At 39.0% G+C, this 24,828-nt stretch overlaps 1 protein-coding gene across 1 annotated transcript; it reads left to right on the top strand.

Annotated features, from left to right (window-relative positions):
- Positions 1–796: 796 nt before the first annotated feature.
- RAB27A (RAB27A, member RAS oncogene family) lies at positions 797–24,828 on the top strand (the record flags this gene model as incomplete). The annotated part of the gene is made up of 5 exons (XM_079701013.1): positions 797–949; positions 7,733–7,818; positions 9,806–9,909; positions 15,055–15,178; positions 24,470–24,828. 5 exons carry the CDS (start codon positions 797–799, stop codon positions 24,666–24,668), a joined length of 666 nt encoding a protein of 221 aa, XP_079557139.1. The 3' UTR covers positions 24,669–24,828.

Raw genomic sequence — 24,828 nt, 5'->3', positions numbered from 1 at the left:
GTAAAACTAAGAATATTTCTTCTCAAAGGTAGACTTCTGGCCAATACTGAAGAGCTGAATTGGTAGCATTTCCTGTAGAATTCCAAGGCAAATGTAGATAAATGAGCCCTTCATGGTGGAACTCAGTTCTCAAGTGAGCAGTGATATTCTAGAAAGATCTGATTTAACATGTAGCAACAATAATAATTTGTAAGGAAGCTGCAAACCAAGTTTTACTTGTGAACTTAACATTATCTTTGAAGGAATGATAAGCACATGTGAAAATGCATAGGATAAATGAAATTACCTCAATGTCCAAGTAAAAAAAGAAAAGTCAAGGATGCAGCACTAGGAGACTTTGAAAAAGGAGGGGCAGTTGGAACCACTTGCACTCTAAGAATTATTGTTATTCCTGTAATATTCTCCTTCCTCCGTTCTTTCTTTGTTTTGTCAACTCTTGTTCTACACGATCTGCGTATAAGCCTTAGTCACCATTATCTTCTTGATTTTCATTCTCACTTGGAATTTTTGTCTTAACAGTACTATAATATGCACGATAAATTTAACCTAAACTGTTAGTTATTTACAAGTTCAGTAGCATCTCATCTAGCAAATGATTAAGTCCTTGGGAGAGTGAATAATGTCTAATCCTCTCTTCACAGAACGCTTAGGCACATAGGTGTTATGTAGAAGTACTTGATGAACTGGATATTAAAGGAGGTCATTTTATTCATGGAAGATTCTAATATTTTCTGATCGGTTTTTGGTAAATATACATTTGTTCGTATTTTTCAGGTGAACCACTGAGTTCTTCATTATGTCTGATGGAGACTATGATTACCTCATCAAGTTTTTAGCTCTGGGAGACTCTGGAGTAGGGAAGACCAGTGTACTTTACCAGTACACAGATGGTAAATTTAACTCCAAATTTATCACGACAGTCGGCATTGATTTCAGGGAAAAGAGAGTGGTAAGTTCTGTATCCTTCTATATAAAAACATAATCTGAGTCAACATTTGCCTGTCTGTTTTGTTTACTTTGTAGGAATTAGGAGGACAAAGGTTGGAATCTAAAATTAAAGGGTACATATGAGAGTTTATTATGTTCAGTCTGGGCAATGTGATTAAAGGCTGTAACTGAGGACACTTCATATAAAACCAAGCAGATAAAATAAAAGTGAAGATTTAAAAAAATTTCCTTGATACTCTTTTGGCTGGTATGTTCCTTCTGAGTTCCACAAAGTTATTTGTGGAATTTGCTTCGTACCTTTGTTATGAAGCTTGCAATCTTCCCTGCTCCTCATACCCCTGTTTTGTGGGCTACTTCTTCCATTTTTGATATCATTTTTAATGGATCTTCTCTTAATTAAGGCCTCAGCTATCGCGTGTGGAACACTAAGTGGCAGAACTCATTGATCCCACCAGGAGTGTGAGGTTGGAGTAGGGATGGGAATGGCGGTAGGGCAAATGGATCTGGGAGGTAACCAAGGGAACAGCAAGGTTCTGCAGAATAAGGGAAGAGGATATTTAAAAAATATATATTTAATTTATTTTTCAAAGGACAGCAAGACAAGTTATTGTGGGGTAGGGAGGAAGGCAGGAGGTTAGTATGTCCAGGAACTACATTTCTTACTGAAAAAGCAGCTGTTCCCATGAAGCAGGTCAACAAGTAGTCAGGAGATTAATGACAAAAACCCTGCAGTGGAGAGTATTCTACCTGGGAAAAATGAATGGTCTCTGGCTTCTAGGACAGAAATATTCATTCCCTCTGATCCACCCTAAGCCTTCCACTACCAGAGAGTCTGGTTTTTTTTCTTTTTTTTTTTTTTCTGTTTAAAAATTATTTTTAAATTGAGGTATAGTTGCTGTACAATATTGTATAAGTTTCAGGTGTACAATATAGTGATTCACAATTTTTAAAGGTTATATTCCATTTATAGTTATTATAAAATATTGGCTATATTCCCCGTGTTGTGCCATATATCCTTATAGCTTATTTATTTTATATATAGTAGTTTGTACCTCTTAATCCCCTACCCCTATCTTGCCCCTCCCCTATATGCTTGTGATTATATTTATTAACTAATCCCCATTTTATAACTTTGTTTTTTAAAAATAACTTTATTGAGATATAATTTATATAAAATTCACCCATTTAACATGTACAATTCAGTGGTTTTTTAGTATATTCACAGTTGTGCAACTGTCATCACTACCAAATTTTAGAACATTTCATCACCGCAAAAGAAACCTCATATCCTTTAGCATTTTTCCATTTTCCCTCCCCCAGCCTCTAATCTACTCTCTGGATTTGGATTTATCATGTAAATGGAATCATACAATATGTGGCCTTTTGCGTCTGGCTTCTTTTACTTAGTGTAATGTTTTCTGCATAACGTTGTATCATGTATCAGAACTTTATTCCTTTTTATGATCAAATAATATTCCATTGTATTGGTATACCACATTTTGTTTATCCATTCATCCATTGGTGGACATTTCAGTTGTTTCACTTTTTAGCTGTTATGAACCATACTTCTATTAATATTCATATTAATAAAAGTATCATATCATTTCAGTCACCATTAAGTGTAATATAAGCTGTGCATTTTTCATAGATACTGTTCTTCAGGTCAAGGATATTCCCATCTATTCCTAATTTGTTGAGCATTTTTATCATGAAAGGTGTTGGACTTTTTCAAATGCTTTTTCTGCATCTATTGAAATGGTCGCATGGTTTTAGTCCTTTATTCTATAACTGTTCTATTCCATTACAAATCAGTATTGATTGATTTTTGTATGTTATACCAATTTTGTTGTTCTCGTGATAAATTCTACTCAGTCATGGTATATAATCCTTTATATATTTTTCTGGATTCTTTTTGCTAGTATTTTGGTGTCTGTATTCAGAGTGGATATTGGTCTGTAGTTTTTTATCCCCTTGTATCTTTGATTTTGGTGTCAGGATAATATAGGCCTCATAAAATGAGGTGGGAAGTATTTCCTTCTTTTCTGTATTTTGGAAGAGTTAGAGAAGGATTTGTGTTAATTTTTCTGTAAACATTTGATCAGATTCATCAGTGAAGACATTTGGGTCTGGCCTTTTCTTTGTGGGAAGTTATTTTTATTATGAATTCAGTCTTCTTATTGGTTATATATTTCTTTAGATTTTCTATTTTTTCTTGAGTTAGTTTCAATTGTTTGGGTCTAGGAATTTCTCCATTTCTTCTAAGCTATCTAATATTTTGGCATACAGTTGTTCATACTATTCCTTTATAATCTTTTTACATATGTAAGGTTGGTAGTGTTGTCCTTTCTTTCATTTCTGATTTTAAGAATTTGAGTCTTCTATTTTTATCCTTGATTAGTCTAACTAAAGGTTTATCAATTTTCTTGATTTTTTTTCAAAGAAAAGTTCATTTATTTCTACTCTAATCTTTATTATTTCTTTCCTTCTGCTTGCTTTGGATTTAGTTTACTCTTATTTTTCTAGTTTTTTGAGGTTGAACTTTAAGTTATTGATTTGAGATCTTTCTCATTTTTTAATATAGGTGTTTACTGCTAAAAATTTCCCTCTGAGCACTGCTTTAAGTTCACTTGATATTTTTTGTATGTTGTGCTTTTCATTCATCTAAAAGTATTTTCTAGTTTCCCCTGTGTTTCTTCTTTGACCCATTGGTTATTTAAGACTGTATTGTTTAATTTCCACATGTTCATGAATTTTCCAAATTTCTTTCTGTTAATGATTTCTAATTTTACCACATTGTGGTTAGAGAACATACTTTGTATGACTTCAGTTTTTTAAATTTATTGAGGCTTGTTTGATGACCTAACATACGGTCTGTCCTTGAGAATGTTTCATGTGTACCTGAGAAGAATGTGTATTTTGCATTTGTTGGGTGAAATCTTCTGTAGATGTCTATTGTGTCTAATTGGCTTACAGTGTTCTGCAGGTCTTCTGTTTCCTTGTTCATCTGCCTGCTTGTTTTATCCATTATTGAAAGTAGAGTATTGAAGTCTCTAAATATTATTGTCAAATTGTTCATTTCTCTTTTTATCCCTATGTATCCTTAATAAATCAGCCCTTTTATCATTCTAAAATATCCTTCTTTGTCTCTAATAACTCTTTTTGTCTTCAGGTCTGTTTTGTCTCATATTAGTATAGCCACTCCAGCTCTCTCTTTGTTATTGTTTGCATGGTATATATTTTTTTCATCCTTTTCCCTACACCTTTTTGAATCTAAAGTGTGTCTTTTGTAGATAGCATATAGTAGGATCATGTTTTTAAATCCATTCTACCAACCCCTGCCTTTCACTTGGAGTCTTTAATACATTTACATTCAATATAATTACTGATAAAGTAGGATTTATATCTGCCATTTTGCTACTTGTTTTTTGTGTATCTTATCTTTTTTCTGTTGTTTCGTTATTTCTTTGCAACTGTGTTACATAGATATTTTCTAGTGTACTATTTAAATTCCCTTCTCATTTTTTACTATATATTTTTTGAATTATTTTCTTAATAGTTCCCCTAGGGATTACAGTTGTCATCTTAATTTTTAACAATCTAGTTTGGATTAATACCAACTTAATTTCAATGCCATACTCTGCTCTTATGTGGCTCTATTTCCTACCCCTTACTTTGCACTGTTATTGTCATACAAATTGCATCTTTATACACTGTGTGCCCATCAACACAGGTTTATGATTATTAATTTATGCAATTGTATTTTCATCAGATGGAAGAAAAGAGTTGCAAAAAACCATTTATACTATCTTTTATATTGACCCACATAGTTATCTTTACTGGTGCTCTTTATTTCTTTGTATGGATTCAAATTACTGGCTAGGGTCCTTTCATCTCAGCCTGAAGCTCTGTCTTTATTATTTCTTGCAGGGCAGTTCTGCTAGCAATGAATTTTCTGTTTTTGTTTATCTGAGGATGTCTTAATTTCTCTTTTAATTTTAAAGGATAGCTTTGCTGGATATAGGATTCTTGGTTGACAGTCTTTTTTCTTTCAACACTTTTTGTCATCCTACTGCCTTTTGGCCTTCATTTTTTTTGATGATAAATCAGCTTTTAGTCTTATTGGGATCCCTTGCATGTACTGAATCACTTTTCTCTTGCTGCTTTTAAAATTCTCTCTGTCTTTTGATTTTGACAGTTTGGTGGTGATATGTCTAGTCAATATCAGCAAGCTTATCCTTCTTGGAGTTTAGTGAGTTTCTTGAATGTGGAGATGAATGTTTTTCATCAGATTTGGAAAGTTTTTGGCTATTATTTCCTCAAATATTTTTTCTGCCTCTTTCTATCTCTCCTTTTTTTTTTTTCGGTACACGGGCCTCTCACAGTTGTGGCCTCTCCCGTTGCGGAGCACAGGCTCCAGACGCGCAGGCTCAGCGGCCATGGCTCACGGGCCTAGCCGCTCCGCGGCATGTGGGATCTTCCTGGACCGGGGCACGAACCCGCGTCCCCTGCATCGGCAGGCGGACTCTCAACCACTGTGCCACCAGGGAAGCCCTCTCCTTTTTTTTTATTTTTATTTTTTTACGGGATTGCTAGTATGCATACATTGATATGTTTGATGGTGTTCCATAGGTCTCCAAGACACTCTTCACTTTTTAAAAAAAATTAATTTATTTATTTTTGGCTGTGTTGGGTCTTTGTTGCTGTGCATGGGCTTTCTTTAGTTGCGGCAAGTGGGGGCTACTCTTCGTTGCCATGCACAGGCTTCTCATTGTGGTGGCTTCTCTTGCTGAGGAGCACGGGCTCTAAGTGCATGGGCTTCAGTAGCTGTGGCGCATGGGCTCAGTAGTGCGGCTCGCGGGCTTCAGAGTGCAGGCTCAGCAGTTGTGGCACGCAGGCCCAGCTGCTCCACGGCATGTGAGATCCTCCTGGATCAGGACTCGAACCCGCATCCCCTGCACTGGCAGGTGGATTCCCAACCACTGTGCCACCAGGGAATTCCCTCTCTTCACTTTTATTCATTCTTTTTTTTTTTCTCTTGTGACTAGACTAGGTGATCCCAATTGACCTATCTTTAGATTCAGTGATTATTTCTTCTGCCAGTATAAATCTCCTCTTGAGCCCCTCTAGTAAATATTGCACTTCAGTTATAATTTTATCTCCAGAATGTCTGTTCACTACTTTTTATAATATCTATCTCTTTACTGACATTCTCTATTCAGTGAGGCATTATTCTCATACTTTACTTTGATTCCTTAGACATGATTTCCTTTAGTTCTTTGAACATATTTATAATAGCTGATTTAAAGTCTTGTAAGTTCAACATCTGGGCTTCCTTAGGAATGGTTTCTTTTGGTTGCTTTATCTGTGTGTGTGTTCCTATTTCTTTGTGTGTCTTATAAATTTTGTTGAGAACTGAACATTTAAATTGATAGAATGTAGCAACTCTGGAAATCAGGTTCCTCCCCATCCCCAAGGGTTTCTTTTTTTTCCAGTTTATTTTTGTTGTCACTGTTTGTTTAGTGATGTTCTTGGGCTAATTCTCTGAAGTCTGTATGTCTTGTTATATGCAGCTACTGAAGTCTCTCCTTAGTTAACTTAGTGGTCAGCTAATGAGTGGACAGAAAGTTTCTTAAATTCTTGAGCCAGCATATCTCTCAGCTTTCTCTGAGGGACTCGGTGTGTGTGTGCTGGGATGTTTGCTTAATGCTCCTGCAGGCAGTTTACAACTCTGCCTTAGCCTTCACTTCTGCTTGAGAAGAGCCTCAAGGTCAGCCAAAGGTGAGAGATTAGGGCATTTTTAGGTCTTTCCTGGACATATGTACAACCATGCACATGAGCCTGGCCTATTAGTTTCCAAGGAATATTTTGAAACTTTTCAAATCTCTCTGTGGACATTTCATATCTTATCTTTTAGATTTTTGTTAGGTCCAACTGGTCTTGCTGCCTTTGGTAGCTGTGATGTTAAATAATTGCTGCTGATTGCTTTCAACAAACGGTCTAAGGATAGGGTTTTCTCATAGAGCAAGTTAAGTCAGATAAAATAAAGATAAGACTTGGGAATGGAGCTTTACAGGCAGATTTCAGACACTACTCTGGGGATGAGACTTTGGGGGAACTCCAAACCTGTTCTGCCTCTCCTTCCTACAGTGGTTGCTGCACTGATGGTTTTCACAGCTAATGTAGTTGTGCATTTGTTGGTTTTCAAGGCTACAGTGGAGCTGGGGAGGGGGAATGGGAATAGGACAAGTTAAAACGGCACAAAATTTACAATTTTTACTGATATTCAGCTGCTTTTCTTGAATAGGTGCTCCTTGGAATGTTGCAAGCTTTTGTTAATTTTAAGGGTTTGGAAAAAGTTGATTTTGACTATTTTTGCCAGTGTTTTTATTGCTTTGATGGAGGAAGAGATTTTCAGAGGCCCTTCCTGTAAAATTGTTTTAAGAGTACTTTTTAAAGATAGGATGGGGAGAAGGTAATATTTCCTGAAACTAGTGACCTGAGGGGACTTTGAGGAAAGGTGAGCTGATTATTATTTTTTAATACAAATTATGTATTACTTGTATATTTTGTAATATATTTATAAAGATATATAATGTGCATACATCATTTAATACAAATTATTGTGTTACCCAAAGATGATTATTTGGAATAAAATACAATAAGATTGTATTCCAGATGGGATTTCCTTTAGAAGTTTAGATGCTTAGGGGAGTTGTACTGAATAGGAAAGCAAGAAGAAGTTCTCTCAGAAGTTCTCTTTTTCTCTTTCATTTTTCCATTTTAGGTGTACAGAGCCAATGGACCAGATGGAGCCACTGGCAGAGGCCAGAGAATCCACCTGCAGTTATGGGACACAGCAGGGCAGGAGAGGTATGAGATCTTTAGTTATGTGCTCCTTACTGGAGGAAAGGGGAAAAACAGCTACGCTCTTCACACAGTGACCTGAGCAGGAAAAGGCCAGCTGATTAGTTGATTTGCACCTGGATAAGACATGCTGCCAAATTAGCAGGAAATGTATCAGTCTGAGATGATAATGGTGGCTTTATTTCATACAAGGTCAAAGGAAAAATGAATCCTTTTCAAAATGGAGCCTTTTACTTATGGACTTTTTTCTTTTTCTCCCACCCTTTTTTTAGACCTGTATACTTTTCTCCATTTGCTTTTGCTGTTTACTCAACCACAAAGAAAGCTGTAGAGTTGTATGCATTATTCTTACCTGATTGTTGAAACCTAGTAGAAAATATCATTGGAATTAATTTATATGGTCAGAGGTTGCTTGACAAAAATGTCACATGAAATCTTAATATGAAGTTACTTTTTAAAAATTGCAGTATAGTTGATTTACAGTGTTGTGTTAATTTCTGCTGTATGGTAAAGTGATTCAGTTATACAAATATATACATTCTCTTTTATGTTCTTTTCCATTATGGTTTATCAGAGGATATTGAATATAGTTCTCTGTGCTATATAATAGAACCTTGTTGTTTATAATAATTTGCATCTGCTAATCCCAAACTCCCAACCCATCCCTCCCCCACCCCTCTCCCCGCTTGGCAACCACAAGTCTGTTTGAAGTTGCTTTTAGTTAGCTATAGCTATGTTATCCCTCACAATTTCCTTGAAGGATTTTGTTTGTTTAACTTTTTATCATGGGAAACTCCGAGTATATGCAGAAGTAGAGAGGGGAGTACAGTGAACTCAGGTACTAATTCCCTGGTTTCAACAGCCATCAAGTTGTGGCCCATCTTACTTCACGTATATCCCTCACCTTTTCTCACCACCCCCACCGCCCAGTTATTTTGAAGCAAATCCCAAATAGCAAATTATTTCATTCATAACTATTTTGGTACGTATCTCTGAAAGATAAGTACTCTTTTTGTAAAAACATGGATTAGAAATATTTGAGAAAACTTAAAAGAGCGGATTAGATGACAGATTCTTACCAGTATTTTCTTCCCTGGAGCCTATGCCTGTCAGTTGCAGGCTTTGCATAAAAGCAAAATAAGAGAAAACCTGCTACTAGAGGGGGAGAGAGAGGGGAGAGAGCAGGATAAATCCTTGGTAGAGAGAGTACCAGGAAAGGGGAGACTGAGGCAATACTATCCCCACCTTAAAGCCAAAGAAATGGTTCTCAGAGATAAGAGATTTCTTTAGAGACTGAAAATTAAAAGGTCATGGAACACATTGTGATGTTAAATCAAGTCAAGCTTTCACAGGACAAAGAAGACAAACACAGCAAGCACCATTGCTTTTGGCCTTTTTAACTCTTAATTATACAATAAATTCTTGGCTGAGACTAAGGAATCACGAGCTAGTTCTTGTCATCCCTGTCCAGCAGGCTGGGTTTTTAAATCACATGGCCTATTAACACATACACTTTTATCAGTTAGATAAATAACTGTATTATACATGTTTGGAATATCATCATCTAACTTATTTAAAATTTTTTAAAAGTTTACACAGATGGTCTTTATTTTAAAAGAAAATTGCAAGTTTAACTTTGGATAATTGTTGGCATTTTAGAAAGTCTAGATTTGTTTTCACATATTCTTTCTTGCTCTAGATAACTATTTACTATATTTTGTATGCTATCCAATATCATTGATTAAGTACATAATTTTACACTGTTGAAATTGTCTATTAATGTAATAGCATACTTCAGTAAATCTTACACAAATAAGATTTATGCATGTATAATGTGCACATATAATGTGAAGTTACTAGAAACAGTGGCATGTTATTAAACATCTAACTTGTTTTTGATGAACTGTTGTAAGAGGCTGAGGGCACTGCTGGTGGCTTTATATTTCAAGAGTGGGGCCGTGGTTTAGGTGACCAATCTGCTTTATGTTCCCAGGTTCCGCAGCTTGACAACCGCATTCTTCAGAGATGCTATGGGGTTTCTTCTGCTTTTTGATCTGACAAATGAGCAAAGTTTCCTCAGTGTCAGAAACTGGATAAGTAAGTGTTAATAGTCTCCCTGCCTCTTGCTTCCCACTCTCTGCAATAAAACCCCTTTTATATTCTACTTCTTTTGTAAGTTGTTCTGTAAGAGCTACTAGTGCTGTTTAAGATGCTGTTTAAAGGAGCAACGCTCTTTAACACTCTTTGAGGGGTGAAGATAACTGAAATACTCTGCTTTCCCTAGTCATGCTAACTTTCATTTGTCGAGTGCATCCTGCACTCTAGATACAAGGAGTGCTTTCTATGTAATCTCTTCATCAGTCTTTTCCACAAAGGGGACTCTTATCTGCATTTTATAGATGAGGAAACAGAAGCCTAGAGAAGTGCTATCAGGTATTTTACCATCCCAGGGTTTAAAACATATATTACATTGACCCTTTTGAAAACTTAATGGACCCTACCCCTGGCTCCATGTCTCTTCTGCATTTAGAGGCCCTCTTTCTACTTTTAGGGCCGGAGCATTTACCAGGAGGATCCCGTCATAGAAACCTCTAGAACTGCATTGGCCAGAGTGGTCCCCAGCACAATATATATGAACCTGCATTTTGGCTCTTTGGAGACAGCCTAATCTCTTACATGATTGGTTATAGTAGCCATTTAAAATCCTGCCACTTGACCAAATGTATCATTTTCTTGCCTTGCAAATGTACATTTTCCTCTGTTGGTTGTATTAGTGTTACCTTAGAGAATCTATTGTGAGGGCTGTGATGTTAAATCCTTAACATCCAAATCTTTAAAGTGAAAACACTTATTTCGAAACACCCACTACTTAAAAATTTGGAGTTTTGGTATTACGAAAGGGTAATGGGCCGTGGTTTTTATAGTAGAAAACCTTATTTTAAAAAATGAAGGACCTCCCTGGTGGCGCAGTGGTTAAGAATCCGCCTGCCCATGCAGGTGACACAGGTTCATGCCCTGGTCCAGGAAGATCCCACATGCCGCGGAGCACCTAAGTCCTTGCGCCACAACTACTGAGCCCACGTGCCACACTACTGAAGCCCGTGAGCCTAGAGCCCATGTTCCACAACAAAAGAAGCCACCGCACTGAGAAGCCTGTGCACTACAACGAAGAGTAGCCCCTGCTTGCCGCAACTAGAGAAAGCCCGCACAGCAACGAAGACCAAATACAGCCAAAAATAAATAAATTTTAAAATAAAAAAAGAGTTTTTAAATAAGTAATTTATTAGTGCCTTGTTGTTTTCAAAGCATTTTCACATAGTTTATGTCTGATCCCCACGTGCCCCCTGTGAGCAGATGCAGGGAGGTGGTGTGTCCTAATTTTAGGATGAAGATGCTGAGCCTTACAGAGTAACAGACTTGTCCAATGACATGGAGCTTTTGGCTTTTGATTCAGTGGCCTTTTTTTCCCCTTGATTCAGTGGCCCTTTATGTTCTTTCTCAACTAAGTTGATCACTAAGAGTTGAAGAGCTATTTAATACTTTAAATATAGGTTCCCCAATTTAGTCATGCTTACTGGGCTTCACTTCATTAAATGCCTGCCCGAGTCACACACCCTTACAATTGAATGGTGGTGGCTATTTCTAATCTCTTCTCATTCCTTGCTCATCATTCTCTCCTTTGCATCATCAGAACAAATTCTGGGGCTTTCTTAAGTCAAGCACTTTATAAGGATTGTTGTTAGAGATGGGCTCATAGAATCTTAGCATCGAAAGAGCATCAATCCACCTATTTTTCACTGGCAGAAACTGAAACTCTGGGCAAGATAAATCTTGTCCATTTGGGCTTTATGGCTAGTTAGATGAAGAACAAAATCATGTGAAATTATGTGTATGTATGTATTATTTTGTGTTTTCCTTATAGTGTAAAAGAATTCTTTTTGCCCAGTTGGGTAAAGAAAACATGCATATTGGAGATTTCACATCTTCAATGGAAAGTATTCTCCTCCCTCCAACCCCGTTTTTAAAAGAAAGGTATAAGGTTCAGTGTCAGAGGTGGTAATAGCAAATCTTAATTAGGAATAAAAATTTGTTAATTATCTATACATTTTATTTTTCCGCTGCCTGTTAGTATTTTGACTATTAGAGGGATCATTCGTTTCTTCTTTTTTTCGGTCAAATTAAAAAAAATATATATATATATATACACATCGATGGTGATAGAAGAACAGAGGCAGTGTTGCACTGAGCAGGTAGCTGAGTCCTGGGCGCTGAAGGCCCGGGGGGAGGAAGCAGGTCTGCCCCCTCCCTTTGCTTCTGCAGAGCTGCATTGCAGTCCCTTCTCCCTTGACCCAAGATCTGTTCGTGCCCTCTTGGGCAAGGGGTAAGAGTCCCAAGGTGATCCCTGCTGAGTTTAGGGGACTGAATAGAGAGCCGTGTCCTCTGGGCCTGAATGTGAAATCTGAGAGGAATCAGATAGTTTTGTATCACTCACCTGTCTTTCTGGAGCTTGGAGGACGAGCCAGTCATGCCCACAGGCAGCGTGTTTTGTAGGGAAACTCTAAAGCAGCCTATATTTCTAAGCTTTTCTTCTGTAGCCTCACATAAATGGGACAAGAGCCCAGCAGATATATTTTTAACGTATTTTTGCCTTTATAGTTTTATTCCTGTTATTCCCTCTGCCTGAAAAGCCCTCCCCACACCCACTCCCATTTCCTTAAAAAGTTGAGTTTTACTTATTTGTTAAAATATAGCAAAATATGACCTCCATGAAATTTTCTGTGGTAACTTTGTTGGATTAAATTTTTTCTCTCCTCTTAACTCCTATTACGTTTTGTACTACTTACAGGGTCCTTATCACATACCACCTCTAGTTGTAGTTATTTATGTATGTGCTTTTTTCCTTGGTGAGATTTTTTAAAAGAATTAATCAATTTACTTAAAATTTTTTAAAATTTATTCATTTGGCTGTGCCGGGTCTTAGTTGAGGCATGTGGGATCTTTAGTTGCAGCACGCGAACTCTTAGTTGTGGCATGTGGGATCTATTTTCCCTGACCAGGGATCGAACCCGGGCCCCTTGCATTGGGAGCGCAGAGTCTTTAGCCACTGGACCACCAGGGACGTCCCTAATTTACCTTTTCTTCTTTTTTGGCTATGTTGGGTCCTCATTACTGCACACGGGCTTTCTCTAGTTGCGGCAAGTGGGGGCTACTCTTCGTTGCAGTGCACAGGCTTCTCATTGCGGTGACTTCTCTTGTTGCAGAGCACAGGCTGTAGGCACACAGCCTTCAGTAGTTGCAGCACGTGGGCCCCAGTACACGGGCTTCAGTAGTTGCAGTGCATGGGCTCAGTAGTTGTGGCACGTGGGCTCAGTAGTTGTGGCTCATGGGCTCTAGAGTACAGGCTCAGTAGTTGTGGCACACAGGCTTAGTTGCTCCACAGCATGTGGGATCTTCCTGGACCAGGGTTCGAACCCACAGTAAGTAATTCACAGATTTTGTAGAAAAGTTGGGAAAAAAGAAAAAGACAAATTATCAATTATCGTACTTCCCAGACTCCTCAAAATAAATACTATTAAACATTACTACTGGTAATACACAGCAGCTCTAAATTCTTTATTATATTAACTTAATGGTTGTCAAGTGCAAGCATGCATCTAGATCCCCCCAGAGGGCTTGTTAAAACACAGATTCCAGGCCTCAAACCCAGCCTTCCTGATTCAGTAGATCTGGGGTGGTACCTGAGAATTTGCATTTCTAACAAGTTCCCAGGTGATGGTTAGGCTGCTGGTCCATGGACCTTACCTGAAGAGTTGCTGAATTAACTCATTTAATCCTCACCTAAACCCTATGAAGTCAGTACCGTCATTATCACCATTTACAGATGGGGAAACTGAGGCACAGAGTGGCCACATAACTTCCTCAAGGCCACACAGCTAGTAAATGGCAAAGCCAGGATTCAACCTTAGACACCCTGAGTCCTGAGTTCATGCTCATAATCAGGACACTGAACAGACATGGTGTTAACAGAGCACAGAGTCTCTCTGGAGACCAGAAAGGTTTCACAGTAGAGGTAACTGAGAGGCAAGTCTTAAAGGAAAGGTTGGGAGTCCCTGAAGGAAGGTTGTGTTTGGGTATTCAAGGGTGTGGGGACAGCATGTGTAACAGCCTGGAGGAAAGAAGGGACGTGGCTGTTGTTGGAAATGGTACACAGTTTGGTTGCCTGTGTAGGTCTTGTTTCCCCTAACTGTCCCTTGAGGGCAAAGGTCAGTGCCCTGAATTCTACACCAAGTATCAGGCCTCCCTTATTGCTCAGTAAATACTTGGCGATTTGACTTTCTCATGATAAGATATAGCGAACATGACTTTATAATGAGGAACTAAAATGTCAACACTTTTCTGGTTAACCATGATAAAAAATAAATTAAGCCATACATTTTTGAGGATGTCTTATTGTGCAAGTTTGGGTTGCTTTCATTTCATTGTGGAGTGTGATGAGGAAGAAATAAGGCTTTATTTTCCTTCTTTGGGAGATTAAGCTCTTTAGCTTAGTTGAAGTTCCCTTGATTTAACTGCTATTAAAAATTATTGCCTATTTACAGGTTTTCAGGTGAAAAGAAATAGCAGCTATGGAGTAAAAATTGTAGTCTCCTGCTTCTTGGTTCTGGTGACAGAATCATTTGCTATTTATTCTGGGTTTTCTATCTTCATTTGATCCTATATTTTGTTTGTTTTAGATAAATTGATTCTGCCTTAGGATAATAGAAAAATGTGAAAAACATTTCAGATGGAAATAGGTTAGTTTATAGAAAGACAATTTGTTTTAAAATGTCATTGCTATGGAGAGAAAATATGTGAAAAACAGAGCTTTAAGATTAGCCATAAGCACTAGTAAATCCTCCAAGTGTTTTTTTTTTTTTTTCAAATGGCCTTCATAAGAAAGACAGCTATGTTGTATGTATATGCATGTGTGTGTGTATGTGTACATAACTTTTGGAGAGAGAACAAATTCTCCCATTCCTCTCCGATATAAATAAGCTGGGGTATGTGCATAAGCGTAGGATTAGTTTTACATCTCTGCCCCATCCATTTAGTTTTATAGCTTAGGGTCTTGGTGCTTTGAAAGAATTATGTCAGTTCCTTATATCTGTATATCATTTACAGTTTCAAAGCACTTTTGCATGTATTCTCCACTGATCATAGACTTACGTTACTTATCTATAATAAATTTTCTTATATTAATAGGCCAGCTACAAATGCATGCATATTGTGAAAACCCAGATATAGTGTTATGTGGAAATAAGAGTGATCTGGAAGACCAAAGAGCAGTAAAAGAGGAAGAAGCCAGAGGACTTGCAGAGAAGTATGGGTGAGTATTTTTGTGGAGGAATCTACAGAGCAAGTTTCCAATACAAACGTTTGCATATGAATGGGTAACACAAAGGGCAAAAGCAAAAAATGGAAACACTCAGATGTAGCCCTTGGGGGGAGGTGTCAAATACCTACTTTGCGTATTAATATTATGTGATATGGGAACCATAGCAACAGCAGTGGGCGAAGGCCCTCATTCAGCACTTCAGTGCCGTTTTTCTCAGTCTCTTGGTGTTTGAAGAAAGACAGCTTTGAGGTCAAACGCCCTAACTATGTAAGGCCTCGTTTCCAAGATGCAGGTAAGAGACACCCAGGATAAGGAAATTCTCTGTATTCAGTGAGGAAATTTCAAAGCCAGTTCCTATGCTGCTGTAGAGAGCTCCCGCAGACAAGAAGGCCTTATTGGCTTTGGAATATCTGTGCTGGGAGAGGACTGTGAAGATCCCCTTTGGTTTAAGCTGTGTTTTTGTGCTGGAGAATCAACTAAATACTGTCTTCCTCCTTTAGCTCAGGGAATAGGTTCGTAGTAGCAGCAGCATTAACTGAACACAAGGGAAGGGGTCAGCCGCTGCTAATTAAAGTGTCTGGGGCACCTCTACAAAACAATTTGTGCTTTACTTTCTTTCTGCCTCTAATGTAATGAGAATGCAAATGTGTATGTATTAATTACCCTTAATATAAGTGGGAGAGAGAGAGAGAGAGAGGTGGTAGGCTGTGTGTAGGGGCGTTACCAGGCTGGTGGCCTCTGTTGTGAGGCAGGCCCGAGGAGGCCGGAGGAGGCCCTTCCCTTTTCCTTGTGTGACCCCTGCTTTGTTCTTCCTTGGGCTGACTGAGTTCGGAAAGCACTCAACGGTGGGGTTCACACCGGGGGTGGGGGGGTAGTGGAAGGCCCGGTGGGAAGGAGCCAGAGTTTGGAGAGCTTTTGAACACCAGGTAAGAAGAGTGGAATTGATCTCGTGGGACACAGGAAGTTGCTGAAAGCCTTCAAACGTGGAGGGCTGTTATGAGTACTTTCCCAGGTCAGTCTGGGGATGACAGGTGGGGTGAAGTGGAGAGCTGTTGGGCAGCCTCTGTAAAGTGTTGCTTTGTCTCTGACGCTGGAGCCCACAGGGCAGGCAGTCAGAGGGAAAGATGGATTTGAAGTAGCGGAGAGACAGAACCAGCTGGGACTCGTAATGATGGACTGAAACTTGTACCAGTTCTTACGGCTTCTGACCTGGATGGTGTGGGTGTCCTACAGAAGCCAAGACCCTTTGCCACAGAGCTAAACACACACACCTGGCCCAGGAGTTGGAGAAGCTGAAGGAGGATCTAGGGGAAGGTGGAAAGGGGGCAGGCCTGGTCACTGGCCTGTGCCAACGAGATGAGCCAGCGGAGAAGCGTCGATGTATGAGCAGAATGGCTGCTCCTTCACTTCTGCCCTCTGCATCCCCCCCGCTGCATCTCTCTGTGGTCCACCCTGACTGGGAAGGGAATTCTGGGAAATATTGTTCAATCTAGCCAAGCTGACAGATTGCAAAGTCACCACAGGTAGGGAGTGGGGGCCGGGCACTGGTATCTTTTAAAAGCTCTCTGTGTGATTTTTGTGAGCAGAGGTTCAGAACCTCTGACGGAGGTGATTCTGAAATGGAGGCTGACAGAGCCCTGCAGGCGATTCTGATCACCTGATATGCCCCCTCCTCTCGTGAGAGGCACTTGTGTAAAGTAGTGGAAGGAAAGAGGGAGGGATCAAATATCATGGAGGATTCTGAAGTGTTGAATCTGGGTGCTGTGTTGCAAGGGGGTGAGGAGGAAGTAAGTGATGAAGCAACGGAAACTGTGGACTATGCTTTTGAGAAGTGTGTTCGCAAAGACCAAAAAAAAAAAAAAAAAAAAAAAAAAATAGGGCAGCTAGGGGAGTTAGCTGGATCAAACAAGCACATTCTCAAGCTTTGTGGGGGAGTCTGGATTGATTTCTTACCCCTCTGGCCTTCTTCAGCCCTTTGCTTGTTTCCTCTGGGTGGGTTCTTAGGATTCCATCTCCTGCCTGGTGTGAAAGAGCCTGGCATTGCTTTCTGACTATATGGGGGATCTGGGGATAACAGGGATTGTCTTCCCTCTGTGCCCAGGTTGGAAGATCTGGGGAGTATTTCATAAGAGGGACTCAATGTAAAGTTTCTGAACTGAGTTAAAATAAGGAGAGGAGAGATTAGCAGATAAGATAATTGAAATTATTGAAGAATGGAAAGGGATGGAAACGGACATCCCTTAGGATTTAGGAAGCATAAAATAGAGTTCTGTAGGCTGTTTGGCAGTTTCAGAGGAAGGTGTAAAGGGGAAATTTGGTTCACATGCATTTTACAAATTTGAACATAAAAGTTTAATGATTATTTTCACAGAAATCTTTTTTTCATTTTTAATAATCGTAATATTTTCATTGGTTACACATGCACTAGAGGACTATGTTGGTTAGTCCATCTATGTGCTAACAGTCAGAAAACAGTAGTTTATGGCATATCTTCATATTATTTGTATGTTGTCTGATAAATTTGCATTTTTTGTTACTATAGTATTGCCTGCTCTCCTCAGTTCATAAAAATGGGTCATTGGTTCGCAGGTGGTTCTCTGAAATATACATGCATTTGGAGAGTGAAACACTATGTCTCAGAAAAACTTTGCAAACCTAATAAAAACATGTTACAGTGCAAATATGGAACATAAATCTGTGTCTGCTGGGACAAGTAAATCTGAGAATGAGGGCTTCATGCAGCAGCCCAAAATAGAAAGGGTGAATTGGATGCATGATGGTGAATATTCAAAAAATTATTTTTAGTAGACTAAGAATCCCTTCACCCCTAATTACCTTATTATTTTTTTTTTGCTATAAAACTTGGTTAAATTGTAATGTGAAGGTCACTTCCTAACACAACAAAGCGATGTGCCCCGTAAACTAGTCGTTTTTTAGAACAGCTACAAAATAATGCTTTCTAGTATGTAATATTGAATAATATTGTCAATGAAATTGGAGAAGAGAGCAAAACAGAGGGTTATTCAAATTTGTTCTTCTGCCAGTCAAAACTATTATAGTTCACACTGTTGCTGAAATACTTTTAAAAATAGCTACATGGGCTTTCCTGGTGGTGCAGTGGTTGAGAGTCTGCCTGCCGATGCAGGGGACACGGGTTCGTGCCCCGGTCCGGGAAGATCCCACATGCCGCGGAGCGGCTGGGCCTGTGAGCCATGGACGCTGGGCCCGCGCGTCCAGAGCCTGTGCTCCGCAACGGGAGAGGCCACAACAGTGAGAGGCCCGCGTACCGCAAAAAAAAAAAAAAAAAAAAAAAAATAGCTACAAAGTCAGTGACAAATATATTAAAAGAGAAAGCAGAATGCAACATTGACAACATTCGTCTGTTAGATGATACTGTTGGATCTCAGACTTTAGTGTGCTCCAGCTTCACGTGAACGCTGTCCCACTGAGTTTCTCATTTAGTAGGTCTAGTATGAAGCCCCACATTTTACATTTCTAGCTGATTCCTAGATGCTGCTGCTGTTAGTGATTGAGGATAACACTTTGAGAACCACCTGTGTAGATGTCAAGTTGCTATGAGCTGTGCATGCTGGCAGATATTTTCCTTGACAGCAGAGCTGGACAAAATCATTATGCACAGAATATGAAGCAGGTATCTACTTGTGCCATGCTTGGAGAAGGGAAATGTGCTCAATGACTTAACATCGGAAAATCCATGCTAAATCCAGGAGGATTTTTTCTCTTGCACAGTTAATGACATCAGCTTTGATACAGACTGGGCAGGGACACTGAGATTGGTACCAAAGGAGCACCAGCCACAACTGGGTAGGAAAGGACTTTATTGTGAGTGAAAATGGTTGCATCTAAGCATCCTTCTACCCTCTTTATTCACAGAAGATAGTTGGTGATCAATAAAAGCCTTTTGCTTTTGATTCAGGGTCGAGGGAAATAGAGAACATTATGAATATGATGAAAGTATGATAATTCAAAGTATGTATTTCACATGTGCTGTGCAAAGAAAGAGTCAGCAATTTTTAAAAAAATGAGATATAATTGATATATAACATTGTATTAGTTTTAGGTATACAACTTAATGATTTGATTTATGTATATATTGTGATATGATCACTACAGTAAGTTTAGTTAACATCCATCACCCCATGTAGTTACAATTTTATTTTCCTTTTTTTTTCTGGCCATGCCTGGCAGTGTGTGGGACCTTAGTTCCCAGACCAGGGGTGGAACCCATGCCCCCTGCAGTGGAAGTGCAGAGTCTTAACCACTGGACCACCAGGAAAGTCCCATGTAGTTACAGTTTTTTTTTCTTGTGATGAGAGCTTTTAAGATCTATTCTTAGGGGCAGCAAATATAAAACAACATTTTTCCCCCACTGGAGACTGCTGGCTAGTGATGAGGAGGGTGCTCAAGAGTTTCTTGAATGAAGGATGTGTTAAAAACATTGATCTACAACATTAGTAATAAGAGTACAGACCATTTCTGGGATTTCAAGTGGCTTAGCTCAGCATACTGCTGTCAGTGTCTTATCTAGTCTGAACTAGATGAAATGTATGAATAGCTTGATCTCTAATAGTTTTTTATTCTTTGAAAACTTGTTGACATCCAACCCTTATTCAAGAAATAAATTAATGCCGTATCATTGCACACATTTTAAAACCACACACATAAGCTGCAACTAAACAGACAAGGCTGATTTCCAGAGCCCCAAAGAACGCAGTAGAGGACCTGAATTTCATTTGGGCACAATCTCCCAGGCTGAAACAGTTTATACACTCACTCTTTCCTGTAAATGCTTGTTCATTTACCAGCCAACAGGCCATGAAGAGTAGTGAGACTCGCTTCTTACTTTAGTGAAAAATATCTTCATAATTTCTGGATCCACACGTGAGCCAGATATCTAGAACCACTGGACAGAATCACCAAATACACTTGCTTTCATTCCTGGGATCTAAGATCTTCTAGTGTTGTAGAAATAAGTCATGGAAAAGAAAACATCTAAAAATGTGGGTCCTAATCTATGACATGAGCTGGATATAGGTGTCTCGGTGAAAAGCTGCAAATGGTAATGCCTACCCTAATTTTCGTTTTGCTCATTTTTTTAATTTAAAAATTTGTGATTTATCTATTTATTAAAAGCACATCAAAATTTGTGTTCTGCATGTGTTCCAAAAGGTCATTAAGTGCTTGTTTACAGATTGATATCAATTAGCTGCACAGGAGTTTTTCAAATGTTTGGCGGTACTGCTCCCTAGTCATGCTGCTCTAGCACCACCATGTGGCGAGAAGGAACAACACACCTGTCTCCATGCTTAAAAGGGGGACAATTGATCCTCTTGAATTTAAGCTAAGATTACTAAATTTTTGCCTAGAAAGTTTTAGGAAAAGCAGAATATTATTTTTAGAGAAGAATAGAACCCCACTAGATGAACACTGATTGAGCACTTGCGGATGCTAGGCTTGTGTTAAGCCCTTTACGTGTATTATCTTATTGCCTCCTTATCAAGACCCCATGAAGCACTGTTACACCTCTTTACAGACGCGGAGAACTGTTCAGATAAAGTAGCCTTCTAAAAGTGAGCATCAGGAAGATATGGACATAAAAATATGACTGACTCCATCCACTAGACTTCCTATGCCCTTAGGACAAGCTGAGCAGTCCAATTTTCAAATGTGAGCACAAGGCACATTTCTGTGTCTGGGGCATCATTTTATGCTGGAACAGAAGTCTTAATTCAGCGTCTTTGTTGTGCATCTCATCTAGTTTGCTTTTCATCTGGCAGCTCAAAGAACTGAGAGTAGAGAGGAGTGATCTCTAGCATTCATTTATTCCTATAGAAACAAAAACCGTGTTGCCCCAATTGCTCAGAAGACTCTGAATAATTAGTCCAAAGATTTTAAGGTTGTTAACCTGACTCCTGGTCACATCACCTGAAGATTCACAGATGGCCAGGAAATATATTTTTAATTTTTAATTTGTTACTAGAATTTGAATTAGAACTCTAAACTATAGCTTATTAATACTGTACCTCTTTTAATATGAGTGACTTAAAAGTGTACATCTTCACTCACATACCCTGAAATTCTACCAATTAAATATTTGCTGAAGTTAGTAAATAGAGAATAGCTCATAGTTCTGCTAGAGGCACCAGTCATTTATACTTCAGTATTGATCAGTAAAGTAAGATCCATTTTCTCTCAGCATTTAGTGATGATCACTTGGGGGCAGTAAGGAACCTCTTTTGGTTTGACAGGGACTGGAGGGAGACAAATGCTTCGAAGCATGAAACATTTTGTCTAGGACAGATCTGAGTGAGCCACCTCTGACGTAGGGAAGCATGGTTCAATTTACCAGAATTTAGGGCAGGGCTGTATATCAGCTACATTATGGATTAAATCAATGCTTATGGGCTAGTCTGGAAATTTAATGTTTATAATCTTGCTGAGGTCTCTTGAAGCTATGATTTTCCATGATTCAGTGACATTGTTTTTATGTGTCCTAAGTTTTAGACAACAAAATTAAAAACAAACTTTTGTAACCTAACCCATTACTGCGTTGGAAATAAGAAATGTTTATCAATGACACATTTGTCAAAAATGACGCATTTCTAAGTGCTTTAAATGTTCACTCTTTTAATCCTTAATAGGAAGATACTGATATTATCTAGTTTTATGGATAAGGCAACTGAGGCACAGATGTTAATAGCTTGCCAGGGCTACACAGTCGGTAAGGAGTCGTACTAGGACTTGAATCCCGGCAGGCTGGCTCCAGAGGTTATGGCTCTTAACCATTCTCCAAACTGTCTGTAACTTCCATGCATAGGTTTTATCATTTTTTAAAAAGTATTTTCAACTGTGCTTTCTCATTTATGCCTTAAAAATTATTGTGAGGTAATTACCAGGAGCTGAGATGGAAGAAACTATGGAAAGTAGAAATAGCTTAATGGAGATCCTGTTGAGGAATTCATTGAGGCTGAGGACTCTATAGCTGGAAAGATATTTTTAATTGACTTTGAGGAAATTTTAAAAGTAAGATGTACACTATTATGACTAGTATTTACAAGAAAGTTTACTGCTCAACTACTTTTTTATTTTTGTATTTCCAATTTCAGCCCATTATTCTCTGAGGGAGAGATGAGTTTTTCAGTTGCTTTTCCATTAAACAATGGCTTTCTGAATGGTGATAGAATGATCAAGCCTTCTCCTTAAGTATAAGAAATGTTCTGCAGATATTAAATGATTCTTCATGGGTATAATTGAGAAAGAGCATGATGGAGAAAATCTAAGTATTTAAATTTTGAGAATTCTTAATCTAAAATTCAGCTGATGTAAAAATGGCAGCATTACAAAGTGTCCCCAGGACTTAGCTCAATAACGTAGGTACTTGATAAATAAGTATTTATTCAGTCCCCACAAAGAATGTCTTCTTCAAACTTGGTAAAGAAATACTGCATGTGACCAGGGGGATGGGAAAGATGTATTACCTTCATTTTGTGGCTAAGGCGCCAGGTGAAGATGTAGGGAAAAAAGACTGACAGTAACCAAAGAGATATCCAGGCAAGAGGTTTAAAAACCACTGAGATGATATAATTTGCCCAGTGGACCCTTCTCTGATTAAGATATTTTAGAGTCAGCATATGAAGGGCTATGAACATGGTCATGGTAGAATCAGTGGAGCAACTATGTCCTTCAGAACTCACAGATAGGTAGATAAATCCTCAAATGAAGTGATGGTTCCTCAACCGTTTTTTAAGAGCTATACTCAAACAGGAGAGGATTGTAGAGTCCAGCTGCAAGGCCTGTTAGCTCCCATAGGAAGCGAGCAGATAATAAGGCAACATCTTGAGGAAATCATGGTGGACAGACAGCCTTCCATCCCTACACATGTGCCCCTGATGTGCTTCTTGGTGACACAGGAAGCAGAACAGTTGTGAAAAGATCTGTAAAAGTAGTAAGAAGGTTAAAACAAATCTGTAAAAGCTCTCCTGTGGAAGCTGCTCCTAGCCAGGAAATAATGAAAGAATAACCAAAGTTGTAATCAGAGTCATTGATGTAGTGTTAACATGCTATGAGAAGACAGGAAAACAAAGACATTCTTCAGGAAAAGTATTGTAATAGAGTTGGATGTTAAAGTCTCTATAAATGTAAGGAATATTTTACTGAATTCAATTGCAGGGCTCCCAGAGGTGCTAAAACAACTTTCTTTTGTAGATTTTACATCTAAGAGCATTTTTGGTCAGATTCCTTACTAAGTGGTGGGAATGAAATCAACAGTTTGAAGAAAATACAATTTTATCACTATTTTCATGACTTTATTAAGAAGGAGGAAGAACTTGGCAGGTGATTGATTAATCCCCTTGCAAAGACTGACTCTAAGTATGAAAGGTGACCACCATGACAAGACTGATGTCTTAAGAATATGTGAAAAGTAGCCTTACAGTTTTGAAATGATGCTTTGTGAGTTACTAAAAAATTACACCTTGGGCTTCCCTGGTGGCGCAGTGGTTGAGAGTCCGCCTGCCGATGTAGGCGACACGGGTTCGTGCCCCGGTCTGGGAAGATCCCACATGCCGCGGAGCCTGTGCTCCGCAATGGGGGAGGCCATAACAGTGAGAGGCCCGCATACCACAAAAAAAAAAAAAAAATTACACCTAACCTCGGGTCCTGGGATAACAAAACAAACATGCTTAAGACTGATAATACCTGAGGAACTCTGAAGTGCTGTGGAATTCAGAATGTCTTCAAGTGTGTGGTCCAGGAATACAGCCTGGAGCTGACAAGTGGCAAAGCCTTTGACAAATACAGCCAGGGACTTCTGAAGTCTCTCTTATATCAGCTTCCCCCCCACCACCGTATGTATCAAGTGAAACAGAGTTTTCTGTTTTGGAAATCCTCATGCAAGTATGCATATTTGGAACCAGTGGAGCCTGTGGTTTAAGTTGGTTACACTAGAATCAAACAGCTGTGGATTCAAATCCTGGCTCCGCTACTTTCTAGCATTATGAAATTGGGCACGTTACTTTATCTTTCTGAGCTGCAGTTTAATCATCTGTTAAATGGGAGTAAACACTTCCAGAAGTTTTACGTCTGTTAGGAATGCAGTGTCAATTATTTTATTTTTCACTTTTTAATGTGGCCTGTGTGGCAAAATGCTTTTGTTGTCTTGTATATTTGTATTCTTCCGATTTTTTAAGTTGAATTATCAAGAGCAAAGGTCACTGTCCTTTCCCTCCACATGTTGTTACCCGAGTTGTCACTGTCTTCCAGAATCCCCTACTTTGAAACTAGCGCTGCCAATGGGACAAACATAAACCAAGCAATTGAGATGCTCCTGGACCTGATAATGAAGCGAATGGAACGGTGTGTGGACAAGTCCTGGATTCCCGAAGGCGTGGTGCGATCCAACGGTCACACCTCTGCAGATCAGTTGAATGAAGAAAAGGAAAAGGGGTCATGTGGCTGTTGAAGAGTCCAGCGAGCTACACAGTAATTCAGGTGGCTCATGTCTGTGACCTTCTCTACGGTGATACACTTACGGCACAGGGAGAAATTAACGGGCATTGTGTACAAACTGCTTCTCACCATCCCAGTTAGACCTATCAGTAAAGCATCCGGTTTTAAAATTA

Source organism: Hyperoodon ampullatus, assembly GCF_949752795.1.
Source record: "Hyperoodon ampullatus genome assembly, chromosome: 3".
Classification (NCBI taxonomy): Eukaryota; Metazoa; Chordata; class Mammalia; order Artiodactyla; family Ziphiidae; genus Hyperoodon; species Hyperoodon ampullatus.
The sequence above is the reverse complement of the archived record's forward strand: the minus strand, read 5'-3'. Positions and strand labels throughout refer to the sequence as shown.